This window comes from Nycticebus coucang, chromosome 5 (genome assembly GCF_027406575.1).
Source record: "Nycticebus coucang isolate mNycCou1 chromosome 5, mNycCou1.pri, whole genome shotgun sequence".
Lineage (NCBI taxonomy): Eukaryota > Metazoa > Chordata > Mammalia > Primates > Lorisidae > Nycticebus > Nycticebus coucang.
Window position 1 is genome coordinate 11,238,142 of NC_069784.1, and position 15,514 is coordinate 11,253,655.

General features: G+C 35.9%; 1 protein-coding gene across 1 annotated transcript in view; it reads right to left on the reverse strand.

The window, feature by feature from the left end:
- ADGRL4 (adhesion G protein-coupled receptor L4) overlaps positions 1-15,514 on the reverse strand; it is a 98,813-nt gene that overhangs the window by 22,656 nt on the left and 60,643 nt on the right. Inside the window, exons 9-13 of the mRNA XM_053592258.1 lie at positions 11,760-11,965; positions 9,467-9,640; positions 7,962-8,165; positions 5,829-6,049; positions 5,633-5,699 (exon numbers count right to left, since the gene is read on the reverse strand). Of these exons, the coding sequence (XP_053448233.1) occupies positions 5,633-5,699; positions 5,829-6,049; positions 7,962-8,165; positions 9,467-9,640; positions 11,760-11,965 (872 nt within the window). The remainder of the gene's footprint in view (positions 1-5,632; positions 5,700-5,828; positions 6,050-7,961; positions 8,166-9,466; positions 9,641-11,759; positions 11,966-15,514) is intronic.

Sequence of the window (15,514 nt, forward strand, 5' to 3'; positions counted from 1 at the left end):
ATACCTAGGGGTAGGAAAAGCGACTAGTGCTGAACTAATTCAGATCTTCTCATTTATATGCTGTCTCAGAGGCATTTTATATCGTAATCCTAAACCAGGCAGGCCCCAGGGCCCCATTCACAAAAACAAGCAAATAGCCTTGTTATAGTCCTCACTCTATAAGTTTCTACTTGGTAGATGAAATGTGGGATCCCATATAAGAGTGAAAGTGATTTCAAGTTGCTCCAGATTTCTTCTCTGGAGCAGAAGTATTCCTAGATTTGTTAAGAGAAGGCCACGAAAACAACCTTAGCCCTTAATTAAGCCTATAAAATATTGACCCTAATTATTTAAGTATGTTTTCTGGAAATAGCTACTATTTATTAAGTTTCTATTGCTTTTCTTTGCTTTAATATATTCTATTTCATATTTCTTTTGTTTTATTTTAGTTAAATGTTTTTTTCTGGCACAGTTCACTAGAGACGTTTAACCAATTTTATATATTAACAGGCATGCCTATTATTAATCATATCTTGCTATAAATAAATGCTGTCACATATTCACACTAATATATACTAAAAAATCAGGATCTGTACATACACACAACACACACACACAAACTGACCATGCACACTTTCCCTTGCATCTCATATAATCTCTTGCTGTGAAAATCAAGGTGTAAAAAATTGTTCTCTGAATTTTTAACATAAAAGGTACAGGAAAGCCATGATGGTCCTACAAATTACTGTGCATTTCCCTTTTTTAGGTGGTAGGAATAGACTTTTGGAAAATTTCTTGTTTTTATCAGAGTCTTGTCGTGTAAGGCTGGCGCTATTACCTTCATTTGTATATTAGGAATCCAGGGCACAGGACACTCAGAGGTTAAGAAAGTTTACATGGTCTTTCTTGTTGCCTCATTTAAATCAAGAAACGCAGAGCTCTGTGATTATTTGTATGGGAGAAGAATAGGGCAGTGCACACAGAAAATTACTGTGTACAACAAAAGAGAACATTGAAAGTATTGTATAGGGTTAGAATCAAAGTTATACAGTGGCACATTGGAGAAAGAGATTAGTTACAAACCTGGAAAGGTTTTCAGAACTCTATCTCTTAATTAATGATGAGATTTCAGGCAACAGAATTTCATATAAGTTGCCCCGGGTAGAATGTGTGGTGTTATAGCTCACAGCAACCTCTAACTCTTGGGCTCAAGTGATCCTCTTGCCTCAGCTAGTTTTGCTAGTTTTAGTAGAGACCGAGTCTCACTCCTGTTCAGGCTGATCTTGAACTTCTGAGCTCAGGCGATGCTCCTGGCTCAGCCTCCCAGAATGCTAGGATTATAGGTGTGAGCTACTGTGCTCCTGGCAGGCAATGGATTTTGATTCATGACGATGAGTTCCAGCTGGGGGACTTCCCAGCTCTTGAGCTAGCTGGGTCATTATTCTATGTCTCAATTTATCCTACTTCAAAATAAAATAAAACCCACACACGTACATAGACAGACAGACATTACTGACTTCTTTAAAGGATTAGATTAAATGTGCTTATACATGAAGAATTTTGAATTCCCACCAGAAATACCTTGGATTAGCATTAACATTCTTATTGTTATTATTAACAGTTCCTATTATCTGAACTGAGTCTGACTCTGAATTCATTTAATTCTCGATAGATTAAAATGAAATGGGAGAGAAGGGCAGCAGAAGATAGGTCAGAAGGCAATTGCAAAAAAGGCAACGTAACACGAAAAGTGGGTTTAGATTAACACAAGAAAAAGTTTCAAGTTCTTATCCAACGTTTACCTGCAGACTTAATAGGACTGGGCCAGTCACTTAACATTTTGAATCAGATTCTACATTTCTTTAACCATAAAATGAGATAATAAAAATGTGATAAATTTTTTGAGTATTCAGAATGAACTACGTGTTTCTTTTTTCTTCTCTTTCTTTCTTTCTTTTTTTTTTTTGAGACAGAGTCTCACTCTGTTGCTCTCAGTAAAGTGCCATGACTTCATCACGGCTCACAGCAACCCGAAACTCTTGGCCTCAAGTGATTCTCTTGCCTCAGTCTCCCATGTAGCTGGGACTACAGACATCTGCCACAATGCCCAGCAATTTTTTAGAGACAGGGTCTTGCTCTTGCTCAGGCTGGGCTCAAACTCCTGAGCTCAAGCGATCCTCTTGCCTCAGCTTCCTGAGTAGCTGGGACTACAGGCGTCTACCACAACGCCTGGCTATTTTATTGTTGCAGTTGTCATTGTTGTTTAGCTGGCCTGGGCCAGGGACAAACCACCACCCTCAGTGCATGTGGCCGGTGATGTAACTGCTGTGCTATGGGCACTGAGCCTGACTATACATTTTCTTTCTTTTTTTTTTTTTGTAGAGACAGAGTCTCACTGTACCACCCTCGGTAGAGTGCCGTGGCGTCACACGGCTCACAGCAACCTCTAACTCTTGGGCTTACCTGATTCTCTTGTCTCAGCCTCCCGAGTAGCTGGGACTACAGGCGCCCGCCACAACGCCCGGCTATATACATTTTGTCACCTGTTTTGTCTTGCTTTCTTCCCTTTGATACCATAGCAGGCAGAGAATGATTCTCATATTTTCTTTGTGTTCCCATCATGTCCAGAGCACCAAATTAACATACGGAATCTAACTGCATGACCAGGTATCCCCACCTACCAGAACATTTCCAAGCACAGTTGATGATTTTCCAATTGATGTGTCATTGCTATCCCCACAATGGCAAGTGGTGATTGATTTAGAGCATCTGAAGTCAGTTTAGAGAGGTATTTCTATTTGGTGAAGTGGAAGTTTTTGTATTATAAAAAGGAATTTTTTTTTTTCTGCAGACACTCCCATAGTTTTTAAGTAACTTGCAATTTTAGAAAAATTTGGTCTTTACTTGTTTTTCCATTCTATAAACTTGTAGTTACATATGTTTGTGTCTATAAGTCAGGGCCGAGTGCTGGTCCTGAGACACTGCATCAACATGACTAAGGCTCCAATTCTGCCCGTGGAGGCTGGGAGGGTCCCACCCCTGTTGATGAGGGGAGAGTGTCATGATATCACTTAGCTCTTATTCCTGGTAGCAGTTTGGTTTGAGAAGGTATCAGCTTAGATGGTAAATATTGTTCACTTGGTGTTCACTGAATTTCATTTTCATCTTGGTCCCTTTAATTCTTCAAAGAAGAATGGCCGTGTCTCCATGAAAACCATTCTCTTCCTGACCTGGGAAGTGTGACAGCTTCTTTCCCCTTCTCTGATGTTTCTGTGCTTGCAGTGCAGCTGAAGCCTTCCCGTGTGCCTCCAGCACTTTATTCTTAGGCACACGACAGGGGGATCTCTTCCTTCCCTGCTGTGCGGGAATATGGCAGTAAACACAGGTAGACTGCAGGGAATTCCAGAGAAAAGTAGGTGCTAGTCTCAAGGTTCACATTTGGCCCCAAATCAGGGGATAGATGTCAAACTCTCCTAAAAATGTTTCTCAGCACACTCTGCTTTCCTTATATATCTTATAGACATGAAAATTCTACCCTCACACTAGTGATCTGGGATCAGGATGGAATTATTTTTGGTTTCATATTCTGGATACTTTGGAGTACTCCAGATCTCGTCCTCAGGGGATAAGGTAGACCCACCTTCTACACTCATGGACAGGGACAAGAAAAGCTTCCCATAGGGGACATCGCACTCCCCAAAGGCCACGGACTCCTGGCTCGAGCTAGCGCCATGTGAGTTTCCTTCTGCTGTCCTCTTGCTGGGCTATGGCTGCCCCTTCTGTCCCTTTGTAAGACTCATGGGAGGAGTCAGGCCCAGACTGCTAGAGGCTCTTTTTTAAATGTTTGGTGCCTAATATCTCTGTCACTTATCTTTAAACTAGGTACTGTTCTGGGGTAACAGGAAAAGTGTCACTTAACATTTTATTATACAGAACAAAAGTAACTAGAGTAAATTAATTCACTTTGATTCATTAATTAAATTTTTTAGTATTTTAAAAGATACTATATAATAAACAGTATTTAATTTTAGAGTAAAGCTGAAATGCCTCACCCATTTTTTTTTTTTTTTTAAGTAGCCTAACACTCTGGTTAATCTGGGAATGTTTATCATACTGAAAACTACAGAAGATAAATTGGTTTACTAATTCCAGACTAAAACAGTGTGTTCATTTAGACTTCTAGGAAAGTTTGCAGGACTCATTTTTAGGTAAAGCCATGTAAAGTCTCTGTACCTTACTACAAGATAATTCAAATTAGCCTTACATAAGCAACTTTAAAAAAGGATTTCAGAGAATACTTTCCCTTTCATATTTTAGAGAAATATGCTGCTGTTTTTTTTCTGTCTCTGTATAATTGTGAGTCTGCTACTTTTCATTTAAACTTTGAGAATCTTCGCTCCACAGAACTCTCACGTGTATGGAACAGTATCAGAGAATGTTCACTCTGTACCGAGGACATCTGTAAAATTAGAATATGCAGACTGCATCTTTGCACAAAATCGTCACATCAGGGCAACCCAGGAGACTGTGAATGGGACAACATTCAGTTTGTGTTCTTATGTGGAGTGAAAATTTTATAGTTATAAGAAATTAATTCAAATTGTTTTAGCTGAGATGTAGCCAATGGCTTTTCCTTTTTGAAACACTGTGGGATTCACTGTGAGAATTAGAAACAGTTTTCTATAATGATTAGGAAATATAGTTTCTGAATGCACTTGATTTCACCCAGACCATTAAAAAATAAAGCTTGATGAAAATTCTCTGCTTTGCATTTCAAGTATTTCTCCCTTTAGCAGCTCTCTCGTAACCACAAAAATACTCAAGAGAAAAGAGTGCGAGAGAAAAAGAAATTCGAAGAAGATGGCTAGCTTATGGTCCAAACATATGGAACAAAGTTGCCCAGAATATTGTCACAACTCCTCTAGGGAACATTTGTTCCACACCAGAGTTTTGTCAGACCTCCCAGATTCATTGACAGACTATTATATTCAGAATGGCTGTTGAGAACTTTCAACACGTAGAAATGTTCTTGAGACATATAAAAATGTCTTTATTTAGAATGGAACCTGCAATATCTGCCAAATTTGTAGGTTTGAAATGACTTCCAATATGAATTAAAAGGCCTCTTCCTTGCTGAAATAGGACTATCAAGACCTGACTTGTCTGTACATGAGAAATAGTGGGTTCTTGTCTCTGACGTCGCAATTTAGTTTAAAATCACTGTATGATGACAGGGTACATAAAGACGACAAAACCATAAAGATGACAGTCTAATCTTCAAAGATGACTGATCATCGATAAAAGATTAAATAACGTAAACATCTGAACACCAGATTATCAGTTGGCTGGCACATTCTCAGTAGTGAAGTAGGTTGAGATATTCCTGATAAGTGAAAAATGCTTTTTCCTCTGTGCTATGCAGAAATCTATCCTCTTATGGAAGGGGTAAATGAGTTGTAATACCTTTGAATTTACAAGACACATATATCTTTTTCTCCATCACTATATATATATATGTATATATATAATGAGAATAAATGATATACTGTAAAGTTGTCAAAATTATTTGTTGTTTAGATTAACCCCTGGGAATTTTAAGCATCCTTTAGCCACCACCTTTTTAAATTCTAATAACAATTTCATACATACGTACAAGAATGATTAGACATGCTGGTCCAATAAAACTCCAAATAAAGTTGTTTTCGGTGCTAAGCCAACATCTGAAAAGTAAATAATAGATAAAATCAAAGAATATGTTCATAGGTACCTTTAACAAAGTAAAATCTCAAAGGCATGCAAACCATATTCAGAATTGCATTCCAAATGCTCATGAAATCGTCTTAACTTACACTTTGGTGGTGCCATAATATCTGTATCCTAATGCTGCTGAAAATCCAACCACCACAGCTGGGCTGAGATAGCCAAAGATATAAAAATTCTTATGCAAAAATCCCTTGTTGTAGATGACTCCCACCACGATGAGATAGAGGTGTATGCCTTCAATGCACATCCACGCAAAGGCAGCTAAAAAGAAGTAGTGTAGCAGCCCAGCAATGATTGAGCAGAAGAGCTAAAAAGCAAAGCAAAGAAACCACTGGCAATGTCCACTTTAAAATTATTGTAACATCAAATCTCAACTTTCTCCAAAAATTATCAAACTTTTTTTGTAATAGTTGGTCACACTGAAATATCTCTGGCATGTTAGTTTTTGAGGAGGTGCTAATTCTAGCTGAGTTAAATGAACTGTGTGCCATCAACGTGAAGCATTAACCAATCCTGCGATAGAATGAAGTTACTGTCCTTGTTCTGAGATTTATTCTTTTTACACACTTATGCCATGTGACAAATCATGGATTATTCACATGTAAACCCCGGTATATTGGTGAGAATGTTTTGAGTTGATTTCTGTTTTCGAGGTGCCTTCCTTTATTTAATTCATGCTCAATGAATGAAAATTACTGATTATAGTGTGCTCAACCAAACAAAAATAAATGTCTTGATTAGGTGACAATATAAAATTCACCAGACAAATGATATATTTTACTGAAATATCCATTATAGAATCACTTGTAATATTATCAAGGAAATATGAGATAGCTTTCAGTTAAACATTATTTATCAGTATTTACTTCACATCTAGAATTGAAGTTAAGATTGTAAGAAATAACAGAAAAAAGAGTAGTTACATGCCCCTGTAGGATAGAGCTAACAACCCGTGTCACCACTGGGATCACATAATACACACTTACATGCCTATCCCACTCATTAAAACAAATAATTCAAGGCTAATAAGATTAACTTCTGAAGTACGTTGGAGAGTTCTATATAAGGTTGGGAAAACAGTGTGATTACTGGCAATTAAAATCTGGGAAGTGAGATTTCAGATGAGTCTTGAAAATGGGAAGAATGGACTCGCTGAGCGAGAGAGTTGCAAATCAGCACAATGAAGAATCGTTTTGGAGGGAAGACGACGCTGGGCGGCCTGGGAAGGAGGAACTAGGCATCAGGGGACAGGGGAGGCAAGTGCGAAACACAGGAACAGAGGAGTCTGTATCCAAGTGCGTATTATTTAAAATAGATGCTTTGCAGCACCTGCTTCACCATAAAACCTTGATGACTGATTGTTAGTGTCAGTCTTTGAAAAATTCCTGAAGAATGGAAATATGGAGGCAGAGCCTTGTTCTGTGGTCCTGAGAATACCCTTCCTCAATCTCTGACTGCAAGGAGTGCAATTGCCGGGAAGCTCCAGCTGTAGGGCTGTGAAATCTCTTACTGGGTCCACACTGCCCCCAGCCTGTGACTGAGCACGTCAGGGTCACTAACACACCCTGGCTCCTAAGAGACAAAGGATTCCTCTGACAGGTGACTTTGGGCCTAAGACTGCCCCCCCAGGACTCCTTAATACCTTTGCTGAACTTTCCTTAGAGCCATAGTGCTGTGGAAAATGTTTCCATCTACCCTTCCTTTTTCCCCTCTATCCTTCACCTGGGGTCAGGCCTGCATCTTGGTCTGATGACTCTCCTGGGCTCTCTCCACTTCCTTTCACAGGCATTTCCTCTACAGAATATAGTGCATGTTTAATTCCATTTTAGTACCTGCTTCCAGGAGGGCTCAGAACAACCCAATACGCAACTATTTGGTGAGATTCAAGATAATGAACTTGGGCAATGGGTAGGTGGAAAAGTGCAGATACTAAGTAGAACCAAATTATCTTTCAATCTACAAACCCTGCTTTACACTTATGTTCAGTCGCTATCCTGAGATAGACTTTATTCCCAGCTCACTCTCTCTTCTCGGTCTTTGTTTAATAGACTCAATAAGTAGTTTGCTACCATTATGAAACTTAGGAAGGAAAGCTTTAGAACAATTATACAGTACATTTGCTCCATTAAACTCTTAATTATAATTCATGCCTCTATGACATATATATTTAGAAAAGTACAGATACATACAAAATAAAATAGAGATGAGAACCTACGTACCTTATTGGTATTTGTATTGATCCCAACAAGAAAAACAAGTTCAGCAAGAAAGAGGCTACAACAGAGATTTTTGTGAATTGTCGTCCTAGTGCTTTGAATTTCACTGAAGAACCAGAAGGTAAAAATGCAGATGGCAAGACAAATCAGTGAAATGATTATTCCGAGCTGAGTGATCCTTGTAAGAATATTATAATCTTTAATGCCCTTAGGGAAAATAATAATAAAGCTGTTAAGAGAATGACTCGGTAACTACAACATATAATGAACTTCCTTTTTCACTGAAACATTAATCAAAATGTTCATAAAATGTAAAACTATAACTGTGCATTTACATGAGAAACATTTTGTACTTTTGAAACTCCTCAATATTCAGGGAAATCTGATATAAATCATGTAGCACTTTTACAGCTCAGTAATTGGTGATTTTTTTTTCTAGGCATAGTATCTATTAGTATATGGTTTAACAATGTTATCAGCATTAATTTCATTTTATTAGAAAGGCAATTCATTATTGTAATGTGAAAATGGTTAATTAAAACAGATTTATCAGTGCTAAGACCAAGTCTTATTTCTATGCAGTGATTCATCTAGAACTCATTAGACAAAGGTGTCCGCAATTCTGAATATATGGACTATCAGAATGGTATAGTTCAGAGACTTTCACATGGGGAATGTTGGTTTTACTCTAACTACACGAATATTTATTTTTATATATAGATAAAAGCTTTTTGCTCAACACCTAGAAAAATAAATCACCTTTTTTATTGATAATATGTTTAGGCAGATTTATTTGACTACTTTATATACTTAATGGTGGATTCTAAATATATGGAAATAGAGCAATAATCTAATGAAGATTATGACACAGGGACAGAAAATAAGAAATGATTTAATAATGCAATAACGTTTAATAATAATGTAAGATATTACTACACTTGATCTTAGCAAAAAGGCCGAGAAGTGACAATGTCAGATATTACTGAAGTAAAATGCATTTTAGGAATCTATTTACCTTAAAGAGATTTATCATTTTCAAAATTTCTGTGGGATTCTATATTGCTAAAAACATAACATTAGTTATAAATGTGTTACTACTTGTTGACCAAATATCAAAGATTTTCAGGTACTTTGTCAATGGTAAAAATAAACTTTCAACACAAAGGCCTAAATTTAGAGGGCCTAAATGCCACGATACATTAAAATGGGTAAATAGTTTTTGAAAGCAGCATTAAAACTAATTTAATATGCAATCTATTAGGTATCACAGACCACATAAATCTTAGACTTGAAATAACCTCCAAGCCACACAGATTAGAAGTCTTAGATGGCAGGTAGGAAAATAAAGATTAAAAGTAAGATAAAATTGGGGTTTTATCAGTTATATTAAATGTGTATTTATATCAAAGCAAAACATATAAAATTATTTTATTGAATGATACTGAAAAAACAAGAAAATAGAACACAGACAGATAGATTGGTAAATACGATGTGGAAAGCTGCCTTACAATGGAATGACCAGACGACATCAAAATTGCAAAATGTGTCAGGTGATTACAACGGCAAGAGGTGTGGGTCTCATTGGAGTATGTCAGTTCACAGCCCTCTGAAGACCAGCTGCCATTCATGGTATCAGGCGAGTATTTCCAAAAGGCACATAGACTCCTGTACCTACCTGTGGTCTGCGAAAGAGAGATTTTACTGATGAATGAAAGACAAAGAGTTATGCATACAGGATTGCTTTTGTCATAGTTAAAGCACCTTTGAAAGAGTAAAATGATGCCTAAAAGTGAAACGTAAATTCTAATAAATCTAGGCTCCTCTTTTGTGAAGAAGGCAAATTTATATCGCAAAAATGCTGTATTTTATCAATCTTGTGTTACAAATTGTTGTGATAATATTTATTAAATGAGATCATGCATATGTCATTTAGAATACTTTCTGACACATGCTTCTCACGTTTATTTTTGTTCAATGAATGTTATTGAGCATTTACTAGATACGCAGTATTTGTCATCAATCCAGGTACTAAAAATGTAGCCCTTAAAAAAATAGAAAAAAATACTTGCATTGTTGATCGCATTTTCTTGTTGGAAATGAAACATTTCTAAATAAGTAAACCAGGAAAAGAAGAAAGAAGGTGGTATGGGGGGTGGTCCGAGGAGGTCTTTTGTTGCACCTTCAATATTGCATCATACAATCACTTAGCATTACCCTAAGCGAAGGATCTCAGGAATGGAAAAACACACACCACGTGTTTTCTCTAATAAGCTGTTAACCAACTGATGGGCACACTTGAACACAGGAAGAAGTAAAAGTCATTGGATCCAAGCAAGGGGGACGTGGGGGTGGGGTGGCATAAACCTACTTAACAGGTACAATGAACACTATTTGGGTGATGGGCACACTAATAGCCCTGACTCAAGCATTATGAAAGCTAGCCATATAACAAAAAACATTTGTACCTCATATATATATTATTATTATTTTTTTAAACAACACAGAAAAGCCACCAGATCGTGTAAAAGAACAACATTACATTTGAATTCTTAAAAAGATCTTTGGGATCTAGCTTCTGAAAAATAAATCCAAGCTTAGTTTCCACACTTAACACATTTCACATTTTCTTTTTCCCTTAATGTAATGCTTACCCTTGTTTGTTTGAGCTTTTTTACTTAATTTTCTCTGCATTTAGTTTCTCTCTTACATGTCTTTATTTAGCAGTGATACATTTGTACTGTGTGTAAGCATATAACATATATGTTCTTTTGGTTTAGAAAGCTGCTCCTCCCTTATAAATATGCAAATGCAATTGGTCAGATAGAAGACTTTCCAAATGGAGCTTCAGAGACACTTTAACCAAGTACTAGAACTTAAATAGGCTGAAAGTCCACGAAACCATCAACTGTAAAAGAAGACAGCCAACCATCAATGGTTCTGAATTTCCTCACTGAATTTTAATTAAAGTAACTATATAGTTCTAATCATGCTTTTCTATTTAGTAGTTTTAATTATATATGAGTTTGAAAAATGGTTTAGAATATTTAAATCATGATTTAGACTAAAAAGAGTAAAATGGTGTCCACTAATTTCTATATGAAATATTGTAAACTTCTCTATAATTTTTTTAATCAATACCCAAACCCCTTCAAGTATTGTTTTAAATGATGAATATTAACCAAACACCCTTCATATTACACAAATGAAATTTATTTATTTATTTTTTGAGACGGAGTTTCAAGTTGTCGCTCTCGGTAGAGTGCCTCGGCGGCACAACTCATAGCAACCTCCAACTCCTGGGCTTAAGTGATTCTCTTGCCTCAGCTTCCCAAGTAGCTGGGACTACAGGCATCCACCACAATGCCCAGTTATTTTTTGTTGTTGAAATTGTCATTGTTGCTTTAGCTGGCCCGGGCCAGGATGGAACCTGTGCCCTACCCACTGAGCCACGGGCGCTGCTGACATTTATTTTTTGATCATGATACTTGTTATAACTCATTCCTTGAAGATATGAAAACTTACAAATTGCACAATATGTTTAAAAATGAAACTAAAATATAGCCTAATTTCAGATAATCAAGTATGTAATTTCTTTGGTGTTGATTGGTAAGGTCAAAGAGCACTAAAAGTACAAAAATATTTTATAGAAAAATTAGTTAAAACTATTTTATTTTATATTTGGTTCTGTATTTTTAAACCTGAGAACTCACATATAATTTAAGCAACACAATTTAAAAAAGCTCATTTATTTAGATGAATATATTATGATCATAGCCAACAACTATCAGAAAAACAACTTACCTTAAGGTGACTTAATGTAAATGTTATTTTTTCAAGTTCATACAATGTGGATGGGTTTGAGCTGATGGAGACTGAAATTACTGAAGAGATGATTTTTTCTTCCTCTTCAGAATTATCATAATTTTTAGGTTCCAAAAAGAAGTTGTCAGATGATGAAAGCAAGGGACCAATGCTCTTATAATATAAAAATGCCACTGCAACATTGCCTATCAATCAAATAAGTATACTCAGTGAACTTCTTATAGAATAATTTATTTTAACTTTTAACATAAACATGAAAATAGACAAAAATTTTAAAGGAATTATACAGATACTAAAATGTGGGCCACAGTCAGCCCATAACTACACCATATTCAGATTTATATTCTCTGACCTAGGTGGATCCAAAAATAATCATGAACTGTAGTATCCCCTTAGCACACACTATATTTAGATGAAAAATAGTCCTTGATCAATTTAAATCCAAATCCCAAGAAGCAGGGCGTGAAGTATATCCACTTGAAAGATAAAATTTTAAGTTATTACTTCCTTGTGCAAATATATAAATTGAACTGATAGTGGGAGAAAATTATCACAGGCTGAGATTGAATGAGTTGTGACATGTCACTGAGTTCAAACTTATGCCCGCTGAATTGGCTCCAACTTAATATTGATAGCATATAGTTATGCAGTGTCGGGCTAGGAAATATATTCCCTTGAGAGCCAGCCATTTCTCTGTGCCCATGAAACTCCCAAATGCAGTACGTCAGCACATACATAACTCAACACTACAAAGTCATAAACACTACTGTTGGTAACATCATCAAAAACAAAGGACTGTAATAACCAAACTGGAAACCTAGTCACACTAATAAATAGGATTCTTTGGATATGATTATTTTCGCTATAAGATGCCAAAGTGTATCCCATTCATGTTCTCTGTCTTAATCTAAAAAAGTACCTCAAGATATTGCTAAGAGCCTTGCTAACCCCAGACACATTAGGTAGAGCATTTTTCTTAACTGTTAGCTTAGAAAACTTACATTAGAAAAAGAAATGGATGTTAGGACGACCTGGCTGGGATAGTGAAATTATGACTCCAAAAGTTAACAACAACCCCAGCCTTTGCTATAATCAGAGCAGGGCCTGAGGCAGGACTTGGTTGCCTTCCAGGGAGACAAGACCTGGTCCTGCTGATGAACCTGTTCATGAGACAGAGACATCTCAGGTGTTGGGGCAGCAGATGGTCCAAAACCAAATGAAAAATAAAAAGTGTAAGAGGGACTTAAAACAATCCATTACCTGCTGTTATGCTTTCTAAAGGAAAGTATTTAAGACCAAGGCTGACTTTGAGTAAGAGGTGCTGCCCAGGGTGCCTCTCCCTCCTTCATGAACACAGCCTCAGTGTTCTCCATTCTCATCATTTTAAACCTCTTCCAATTCCCATGATTTCTCTCTGATTCTAGGCCTGATCTAGGTTTGAATTCTCTTCCCTGATCTGTACATTCTGTAATGAAAGGTGCTAACAAATGAATTATTTGAAAAGAATAAGTCATTTTCCATTAAATTTTTGTCCACCCTTCCCTATTTTTCTTCTTTACAATGTTTATGCTAGTCTTTTTTCCCTAAAATCTTTCTAATATCTGTTACCTTTACCATATCTTTACTAAGAACAAGATATAGCCTTTGATTCAATGAGTAGAACACATATTTGAGCCATTACATAGTGCAAATAACTGTGAAAGTTCTGAAGACTTTACTTCAGAAATAATACGGATGTATATTTGTTAAAGGATTCCCATTCAATAGCTCTTTTTTCTTATTTCTATTATTTTGTTTTGTGCTTGGGTTACTTTTAAATAAAGTTAATAGAACTTTTTATTACTGTGATCCAATCACGACTTTCACTCCAAATTAATGGAAAACGACAGGACGGCAGGAGTTAAGATTTTTCCTTATGTTAAATCCCAAAATTAATTTTTCCCACATCAAGTCTGTAATGAATTCCTTAGAGAATCACAATGGACTCCGAGAAAATCATTGTCCTGTAACTGCCCTATTGCTACTTTCACTTGAACACAATTTAAAACACCGTCTCAATACGGCTTCCTACACTTTTTTTTTTTTTTGGTCATACAAATAATTACTCCAGTATCATAAGTTAAAAATAAATATGTGGAATCTCTCAACAAAAATCTATTATCTTTTTTATTATAAAACCCTACTTGAGAGCCTTGAATCTTATTCTGCTCATTCTCAACCCCTTCCTCTTAATTCTTCTAAAATTCAGTCTATTAAAAAAAAGATTAAAAATCCACCTGTACTCCATGGATTGCCTTTATTTCCGACTAATTGCATTGGGCATGTTTTAGATAATCCTCGTGTTTTGCTAATGAATTTTGCCAATAAATGGATAGCCACATGGGGATGTTATTGAGAAAGTTTGGTCAGTTTGTTAGATTTACCCTTATTTTTAGATCCAACCTTGAGGAAAACGTATTTTTTCACTCTGCTTTGTCGAGAGCTGATATTATTGTCCCTTTCAAATGTCAGCTTATATCCAGGAGCATTAAACACAGCAGAGCTACTGTACAATCAAATGAGATCTCTCTGAGATATTATAATTCCATGACAGTTTCATCACCTGTCACTATAATAAGTATTTTCAATGTCTGTTTCCTAACTTCCGAACACTACTCAAATTGTCTTTGAAATTTCAACTTTTAATACATTTGTTAGCTTTGCTCCTAAATCCTAAATGTATGCCTGGTTAATTAGAATATGGTGTGACAGGATAAGAGCCCAGGGTTTGATGCTAGTATGGCTTAGTTATTTTTGCTTTTTTTTTATGAACACCTATTTCTTACTTTTGTGTAGAAGACAAGAAAGAATGGAGAGGATAATACTGATGGATTAGAGAAAAAAATCCAACATTGGTGCAGAACAAATAATAGAAAAAGAAGATACTATTCTGAGAATAAGTGCAGTGTATTTTTTAACAAGGAAAAACACATCTTTCATGAAAGTGTCCACATGAAACTATATGTGTGTTGTTATATATTTTTCATTTGTTTTTATGGCCATGCACATATTCTTTGAGAAAATATTATAATTCACATTTTCTCTAGGTAATATATTTTACCTATATGAGGACAAAAATAACAAAATTTCTCTCAGCAGTGATTTTTCTATGTGCATCTCATAAGAGAGGAAATACATGGTTAAAATAATAGCTACTTGCTTGACTCTACTTAATTGATAAGGAAAAGGTTACTTATTTTTAGGAAGGACTGATTCCTTTGTTAGCTCCTTCCCTTCTAGAACTGGTTCTGTGCTGTCTGCAGATGACTATGGAGACAAATCTATTAACTTCATGCATTAGTTCCATCATCCACAGAAGGATATTCAGTTATAAAATCATTAAATTGCCTGCAAGTTCTAGCATTCTCTGATCCAATATATGTTTTTTTAAGGTTGCCTTTAGTTTAGTTGAAGAGTAACAAAGAAATGACAAATGGAAAGAGAGGTCTGAGCCTAAACAATAACTTAACTTAAAAAAAATTTCTATTTTACTTCCTCAAACAATCACAGATTTAACCTCAAGATAAAGAATATGATTTATTATTGAAGAAGATTAAAAAAATCTATGCAAATTATAGCACTTTGACTGCTTCATGAGGAGTAGTAAAATCAGAGTTCTTTTGTCTATTATCTTTGGAATGTCAAAAATACCAGGCAGTTACAGAGGCTGGCGGTAAGGCCAGGACTCAGATATT